General features: G+C 52.9%; 1 protein-coding gene across 1 annotated transcript in view; it reads right to left on the bottom strand.

Annotated features, from left to right (window-relative positions):
* The window catches only part of LOC103808534 (homeobox protein aristaless-like 4), a gene marked incomplete at its 5' end in the record, with an annotated part of 10,240 nt that extends 4,281 nt beyond the window's left edge, over positions 1 to 5,959 (bottom strand). The window contains one exon of the mRNA XM_009081323.1: positions 5,649 to 5,959. Within this exon, the coding sequence (XP_009079571.1) occupies positions 5,649 to 5,959 (311 nt within the window). The remainder of the gene's footprint in view (positions 1 to 5,648) is intronic.
* Positions 5,960 to 8,934: the final 2,975 nt, after the last annotated feature.

Genomic DNA, 8,934 nt, shown 5'->3' with positions numbered 1-8,934 from the left:
ACTGGAGCAGGTTTGATGCCCCAGGCATCTGTCTGCTTTTCTTCTACCTCTTCTTGGCACAGCAGCTCCCTCCCAGCTGCAGGCCAGTCCCAGGGCTGGCCTGGATCACGCCGCTTTGATCTGCAGATTCAAAGTTAGCGCTGGTGACCCGGTTCCTCCTCCGGCGGAGGAGGCCCCGCTGTGCACAGAGGGGTGCAGATCAGGTAGGGAGCAGAGTGCTGGCTGTGTGTGAGGCCAGGATGAACATGTGCCAGGCATATGTGGCCGTTCCCTGACTGGCCAAGGCACCGGCTGCTTTGCCCACACACCTGCTGTGCCATCCCTGGGAGCAGGGCGGCTGAGCGCGAGGCTCCACCGAGGTGCATGTGGCACAATCTTTGAAGCCATCAGTGCTGACTTTATGCACTTGGCTTCCCAGGACAGCACAGCCTTGATGGAGCCGTGGGGAGGACTCCTTGGGCCATCGAGGCAGAGTCAGGTGCCTGCACAGCCCTTTCATAGAATCATGGAATCAACTGGGTTGGAAGAGACCTCATCCAACCCTCCATGATCCAATGGTAGGGTTGGATCATCGAGTCCAACCCTACCATGGTTACTAGACCATGGCACTAAGTGCCACATCCAGTCTCAGCTTGAAAACTTCCAGGCAGATTGCTCTGCCACACTTATGCATTGGATTCAACTGGCACTGGCAGAGCAAAATGGTTTAAACTGGCAGTTCCTGAACTGCAATCCCCACATGGCTGTTGGGCTGGAAGCAAATCATCACATTAGGCTGGAAGAGTGTCTTTAGTCCAAGTGTGGATGCCAGGGACACTGGAGACACACTGAGGGCTGGCAGTGAGCCATGGCTCTGAGACACTTGTGGCAAAGTTTGGGCCACTTCTTAAAGTTCTCCTTTCTCCTCTGGTCCAAATCCATATAGACTGCTTGGTATCTTGCTGTTGGGTTTCTCCAGGCCTCCATAGTGCTCCAGGGAAAACAAGACAGGCAAGGCAATATATAATGTGAAGATAATCCTCAGTATTTCCACAATCTTGGAAGACACCTGCTTCTAAAAAGCACATCTAAAGCCCAATAGAAATGCAGTCTGCATTCATTGCCTGCCCCCTTTTGCCAAGAGAGGCTGTTGTGGGATGGGGATGTGATAGTGGCTGGTGCATGTCCTCTGCAGTCAGGATGGAGTACTTGGGGCAGGGATCAGCATCGCTGTGGGCTGAATCTCAGTGTTAGCAATTAGAGTGGGAGTGTAGGGTAATGTCATGGATCTGACTCCTGCAGACAGTGCTTTGATAAGCCCTGACATACCAAATCAGCCCTATAAAAATCTACAGAACCAAAAATATTTCATGTCTCCATAAACATTCGGCCAGATGCTGGTACCTAAATCCATATGCATACACAGCTGATGTGCTGTTGGGGGTGGAGAGGCCAGGAATGGCCTGGGACAAAGAAAGCAAGCAGGAGGCTCCTACTCAGTGTCTCACTGTCTTTGTCCTGGCACCCAGTGGGTCCTGCCAGTCTGCCCCTGTCACCAATCCCACGTGTCCTGCTCAAGGCACAGGTGGGTGGGCTGAGTTGGGACCTCACCCAGGCCACTCTGGCCATGGCTGGGTAGCTGGGAGCTGCATCGCTGTGCTTGTCCTTTCTCCATGTTAAAAGAAAAGGTGCTTTACCCATTCTCCTACCCCCAGCAGTACAGCAGTGGAGGGTGAGTCCCTCACAGGTGGTGGTAGGCTGGAGGCAGCCACAGGCCTGGATGCAGCCTGAGCTCCACACCCTGTGCTCAACACCACTCACTGCATTCCCAACGCAGACAAGAGCTGCCCACCACTTTCAAGTCTCTTGTGCTCCTGCTCTCCTCTGGCAGCCTCACATCCATTCTCCCCATCCCTATCCTCTGGCCCAGCTGCCCTTCTTCTTCTCAGCCTCCCTCTGTGCCCAGGACCACATCCCTCTGTGAAAGGCCAGGCCATCTCCCTCTTCCCAGAGATGGCCACTAGCCCTTTGCTTTCCAGACGGCAAGAACAGAGCCAGAATTCATCCTTGAGCGCTGAAATCGGACACCATTTTATCAGTGGCCTGGAATGGGAAACTGGAGCCTGGGATGAGAGAATTGAATAACTCGAGCTTGTTTTCATTTCATGTTTAATTTCCTGCAGGCTTAGCTCAGTCTTTCCGCTCCTTCCACCAGCCTCCCAGGGTTTTATGGGGGAAAAGGGATCAAGATATATTACTTCTTGCTTTGCTTTGCTTTGCTTTTTTTTTTTTCCAAGGCAGTGATTTTGCTACAGCAGAGTTTGACATTTCCCTCTCACTTTCAAGCCCCCACCACATCACAGAGACACCGCCAAAAACATTTCATTAACGGTCCCAGCAATCATAAGGCTGGCTCTGAGGGGGGCTGGCTCGGGGCTTATATTCCCTGGCTGCAAAGCCTTCTTCCAGCCCCATCCCTTTCTCCTCTGCCACAGAGCAGTCTAGGAGGCAGAGATACTCACAGCCCAGGAGAACTGAGCAGCCAGGGCTGGGCTGGAATGGGCTTGGGATGTGCTTGTGTGTGTGTGTGTCTGCAAGAGGAAGGATCCATGTGTGAGTACACGTGTCTACTGTGTTTTTCCAGTGCCACTGACATCTGCTGCAGCCCTGAATGGGCTGGAAGAAGTTCAGGCAGTTGCTGATACCAAGCAGAAGCTCTTTCTGAGGCTCTGCAGCCCCAGATGTGGAAGAGGAGAAGAAAAGAACGGGACATGCCTGTTGTGTAGGACCTACATGAATTCAGTGCCTGCTGCATACCCTTGCAGGTTTGTGTCTGAGCCCTGGCAGTCTCTCCCAGACTGGGTGGCTCTGCCTTTGCACAGGGCTTACATGTTGGAAAACAGGAACATGCAGTAGCTTAATAGTACATGGAACCTAGGGGTGAGGTTGTGGGGAGCAGACAGGGAAAACATTGCGTGGCGTCGCAGGGGGAATTAGCTTTGGGTCAGGCACCAGTGCTGATGGCTGGAAACTGAGGCAGGCAGGGAAATGGAGCAGGAGAGGGGCCAGGCTGTGGAATGCCACCACCCCACAGACAGCACAGCCCACCCTGTGCATGCTGCTGGCATGGGCTCTTCTCCAAACACTGATCTCTGGCAGCTATTTCACTAATGAACCGTGAGCTTGGGAAAGGGATGGAAAAGTCAGAGCTGTCACTTGCCTGTCTAAGCTCTGCATCTGCTCTTGCCTGCCGTGCAGCTGGTTATGCTCCCCAGGGAGCCAAGCCTGGCCAGAGGGGACAGCCTCCAGAGAAAAGCTGGCTCAGGAGTAGGAGGGAGCATCACACCTCAAACCTGCTGAGTGCCTTGCCTTCCTGCCACTCTGCTTTGCTTAGTGCAGCCTCACAGGCAGCTGCAGCTGACTTCCATGGAATTATACCAGGACTCTTGCCATCCCTTAGATGACCATACCTTCCTTGGAAGAAGAGCTGCTGAACTTCCTGCAAAGCCCGTGGGGATGCAGGAGGTTGTGTGCCCAGACACCCTGCAGCAGTCAGAGCCCCTGCCAGCTCAGCAGAGAGTCTGATTGCAGGAGGAAAGTCATAAGGGGTTTGTGGCTTATTTGTGACTTCCACCCTCTTAGCCCTTGGTCCTTGGTCCTTGCAGTAGGTATTTGCTTCACCATTGGTGTCCTGGACTGCTGCCCTGTGCCCATGCCTGCTCTTCAGCTGTGAGCTGATGGTCCTCAGTGCTGCAGTGCCATCACTGGAAGGTCCCTGCAGAGCAAAGCTGCCCAGAGGGGTGAGAGACCAAAGCCAAGCCTAAAGAAGCTATAACACAACCCAGAGCTGGAGACAGGTGCTATGGGGATTCACTAAGGCTTACCCCTTTCACCTGGCCTAGGTGCTCAAGCAGCCAGGCCACTCAGACGAGTCCTTCAGCCCTTTTGTGACACAAGCCCTTCCATCATCACCCCAACTGACTGGTGTGCACTGGTGGTCATGGCACCAGGCTAGTGGGACACATCTCAGGGCAAGGCGAAACCCTCCTCTGTTAGATCTCCTCCTGGCTGCCTGGAGAGGTGCACTTGGCCGAAGTGTTATCCAGTGGTAAAGTGGGGAAAACCACCCAAAATCACAGGTCATACATGAGGAACTCACAGATTGCATCTGCCTCACCTACCCTGGCTCTGTCAGCCAGCCCTTCATGCTGGCTGGGATGCCACACTAGCTGCACACCTGGCTCAGAGGTGAGCACCTCATTCTAATTGCCGAGTGAAAGGAATTTCGTGCTCTGTGCAGCATGCAACCAGGCACTGTGTCTGGTCTCCCAGGAGACCCCATCAGCACTTGTGATGTGTTCCTGGGAAATCAAGGGCTGCATCCAGTGGCAGAAGTAAAGAGCTGATGTTTGTAGCACTGCCTTCCTCTGCCCATCCTGCAGTGCTCAGCATGCCACACTTGGGACCAGTGGGAATCATGCTGCTTCCTACTGAATGCAGCCATGTCCAGCCTGAAGAGAAACAGCTGTGGGAAAGAAGAGCATGCCAGCCCTGCAAAACACTTTAGGCAAGCAGACAAGAAAAATCCTGCTTCCAGTCAAATCTGGAAGTGAAGGCACTAAAATGGACTTTGGCATGGATGCTGCTCTGACTACTTTGACTGTTTGCAACTACTACTTGTAAAGGTGAAAGCAGAGGGCAAGTCAGGCTGCCTGGGAGCTATGAGTCTTCCTGGCAGGAGATACACAATCAGGTGTCTCCATAGGCCAGCCATTCTGACTGCTAAAGCAGGTTCTGGGGATGGAGAGCTGATAAATGCCTGCAGACAGAAGATGCAGGATTAACTAGACTGGAGAAAGAGCTGGCCACCAAGGTGTGAGCTGTGGATGTCTGCTCCACATGATGATGTTCCTTTTTGCACATGCTCCTGAACCCTGCCAGGCCTTCTGTTTAACCCTGACTTAGAGGAAAGAGCAGCAGTCACAGAATCATTCACTCCCTTGATGTGGATTTTGGCTCTGCTGCATCCCCAGGTTAGCTGTGGGGAGCTAGTTCATAGGAGCTGGTACTTGTGTGAATGGAGGTGATTAAGACTCAGAGTGTAGTTGTTTGATTCTCCAGCTCCTCCCACGGTGGTGGATGCACATTTTGCCTCCAGATCTCCAGCTTTCATGCAGTCTCAGCACCTGCTTAACGAAGCAGGCAACAAGAGCTGTCTCTCCTGTATTACCTCATGCTCTCTAGACTGAACTCCTGGTCACCTCTGCATCCCCATCGTGCCAGAAAGAGCCCATCCTGTGGGAAAGCTTGCTCACATTCAGATTAATGAACCTGTGTGCCCTGTGAGCCTCCTGAAGAAGGCAGTTTTGGTAAAAGCTTTGTTCAGGGGGGTGGTGAGGCTCACCTGCCTGCAGTCCCACGAGCTCGAGGGCAGAGGTGTCTGAATGCTGGAGCACAGGACACCAGACCAAACAGAGGAGTTGACACTAGTGTCAGACATGGATCTACCTCCCTGTCCTGTCCCTGCCGGAGAGGTGTGCTAGCCATTGCCACGGGCTCTGGGTAGGGCTTGGCTGCCTGCAGCTTCTTATGGTGAGGCTGCAGGGAACCTCAGGGGCTTGTTTGCAGCTCACCCACCCATCACCCAGCCCCAGCCCATGCCCCTGTACCTGTACACGAGCCTCAGTGAGGTCTGTCCTCATGGCTAGCTGCTCCCTGGCATAGACATCAGGATAGTGGGTCTTCTGGAAGACCTTCTCCAGCTCCTCCAGCTGGTAACTCGTGAAGGTGGTGCGATTCCTCCGCTTTTTGCCCTTGTTGCTCTCCGAGTCAGCCTTGTCCATGGGGCTGGGGAGGTCTGTGCTGGCCCTGTCCTGGGGCACTTTCACCCCGGCCTCTTTCACGCTGAGGTAGCTGCTGTCCATTCCCGAAGGGTCGGAGCTCGGCTGCAAGTCGGTCTCTCCCAAACTGCTTTCCTTGCCTACTTGGGTGAGAGGATGGGAAGGGGAGAGGAGGGCAGGTTTGAGCAGGGTGAAGAGGAGTGGAGGGGAGAGAGAGAAGGAAACAGATGTAAATCTTATGACCAATTAGTTGGTTCAACCAGTTAAAGCTAGCACTGGCAGTGGGGCAGCAGTTCTCAAAGGTGGGCAGAGAGGTTGGAACCAGCTCTGGGCAGAGACAGAGGAGGGAGTTGAGGCAGAGGACTGCCATGGGTGCAGGAAAGCTGCCAGCCTCTGCCACAGAAGGTGCTGGAGCTCAGCTCAGGGATGCCATAGGCACCTGGGCAGGCTGTATTTGAGAGGGGAGGGATGATCTCAGCCCACAGATGCCAGCACAGACAGGGAAGAGGAGGTTGGGGCAAGATCTACCAGCTCCTCCACCCTCTCTGAGAGCCACTATCTGAGAAGGATAAGCCCTTCACACTCAAGTAGATGCACTCCACCAAGACCCTTCTTCACCCTCCCAACTCCCACATCAAGTTTGAACCCCACAGAACACTACATTCTTTGGTCTTAGCCACAGGAAAGGTCTCTGAGGACAGAGGGATCCATCTGTTCCCTGCTTCCATCAGGTCCCCAGTCACCAGCCCATCCATGCTTCCCCACTGAGTAACGCGCAGCAGAAAGCCAGGAGTACACAGCAGCCACACATGGTGCTTGGTGGGGTCTGTTTTCTGTTCCTGCATCCCCAGGCAGTGGTGTGTCAGCAGAGGTGCTCCTGACTGACCCCTCACAGTCATCCCCACAGCCTTCAGCAAGAACTTGCACTGCTGCTGGGAAAGAGCTGTGCACAGGGCTTAGTGCCACAGAGGAGGATGGTGTGAGACACCTGCAGGGACAGCCCAGTCTGTGTCCAGGGCAGAGGGAATTGACAGGAGCCTGACAGCAGTCTGGGGGACTGTTCCTGCCTGACCACCCCCGCTAATTAATCACTAATGGGATGTGACACAGGAGAGCAGTATGGCAACCTAGGGGAACATTTCAATCACTGCAGTGAGCTGGTTCCTCTCTAAGGCTTAGCAGCTATGAGTTAAACCCCCTTTGAGCTTCTGTAATGGAACATATGTATCCCCAGGCACAGGTGCTGTGGTGGGGTATCCTCTCCTGCCTGCAATGACAGTGGTGTCCCCTTCACTAGCAGAGTGCTGCTACACCAGCAAGAGCCTGATGGACACCTGTGGCAGGTGACCTTGGCTCTCCCTTGTCTGGTGCCATTGCTCTGTGTGACGAGCTGTCTCCAGACCAGAAAAAGAGGGATCTGTGTGAGCAGCTGGCCCACCTGGCATATGCTCTGCAGCCCAGTGTCACACCTGGCCACATTTCTGTCTGAGGTCTTTGAAGAAAACAGGTGGTACCCTACTGCAGGGTTTAACCTTGAGCCACCACACTTAGCTCCTAAATGTCCAGGAAGAAAAGTGTATAGTGGTATTTCCTATCCGAGCTCTCCTTACCAAGCCAAGAGCATGTCAGCTGGCTATTTCACATCTGCCTATTTTTAAATGTTCACAGTCCATGATCAGTCTTTCTGGGAAACAGCTCCATCATCTAGTGATGTCCCCACTGGGAGCTTATCCCTGGCAGTGTCATATCCTGGGTCATTAATGCCAACTCAGGCATCTTAGCCTGTGTCTTTGGCAATCCCCATTTTTTCCAGCACTTGTCTCATTACAACATCTTTGCACTCATTCACTGTATGTTTACAGTTTAGCCCTTCTGTGAAGAGCTCTGTCACAGCTTCACAGCCAAACGCCCATGAATGGACTTTGGAGAAGGAGTAATGTCCTCACTCATTTCTTACTCTCACAGCCAAAGGACTGCATTGAGGTGATGGCAATGGAACCAGAAGCATGAAATGTGGCATGAGGGCAGGAAAGGCACGGGTTTAGGCCTGGAAGGATGAGCTATGAAAGGGATTTGAGAAAAAAATTGCTCAGTTGGTACAGAGGAGTTGAAGCAGATCTTGGATGAAGGCACTGGTGTTACAGGAGGAATCTGCCACTGCTACACTATTGTGAGTCCAGAGTCATTGCTTCCTCTAACACTGTTCCCTCAGGCCCTTGAGGAGCAACCTGTAAAGCTTACCAAAGCCTGATGTTTATCTCAGCTCTCTGTGCTTTGATCCTTAGAAAGCTTTTGCCAACATTTATGCTCCCTGGGTGCCAGGACCAGTGTCTAGGTCAGTGACTGACCCACTGCCTCCTCTTTGCACCTGCCCTCTCTGTCCAGCTGACCCCCACCACCACTCCTGGGGAACACACGTGGACAGGTCTGTCCAAGAGGGGCTGGATAAATCACATGCTATGGCCACGATCTGTATGATTTTCACAACTGATAATAAAACAGTTCTGGAAGATGTTTCCATGAGAGGGACAGCAACTGTAGGATGGAGGGCAGGCTGGCAGCATAGGAAGGGGATGGTATGTATCCCCTCTCTGCTGAGCATCCCAAGAAGTAACTCTCAGTCCCTAGGAACAGGCTCCCTGACCTCAAAACAGTCACGCCAACTGCTGAAGTGAAACAAATTGCATACATCTGCATATGGATATGCCCAGACTTCCTGTAACTGGAGATGGCCTCAAAGTTTCAGGGCAAAGTTTGGGGTGTCTGTTTCTAATCAAACCTAGAGAGACCTTGAGTTACATATTGTCAAGATCTCCATGACAAGTAGGTAATGTGAGCACCATTGCACCCTTACAACCCTGACAGGATCCCTTGGTGCCTCCTTTACTGCTTACTACTCCATCCTTGCCTTCGTAGCAGGAGAAGGAGGATATTTTCTGGTTTCCCACAATTACACCCTCCTCTCTCAGAGCCTTGGATGACCATCAGCACTTCCAAAACCTTCCCTGAGGCACCCTGTGTCAGTTACAAGGGGCAGGGACAGCCCAGGACAGCTGGGCATATGAGCCCTAAGAATTTTGGAACTCTTTTCACCTGGAGGGGATATGCCTTGCCA

This window comes from Acanthisitta chloris, unplaced genomic scaffold (assembly GCF_000695815.1).
Source record: "Acanthisitta chloris isolate BGI_N310 unplaced genomic scaffold, ASM69581v1 scaffold29988, whole genome shotgun sequence".
NCBI lineage: Eukaryota > Metazoa > Chordata > Aves > Passeriformes > Acanthisittidae > Acanthisitta > Acanthisitta chloris.
This window is presented reverse-complemented; position numbering and strand designations above follow the sequence as displayed.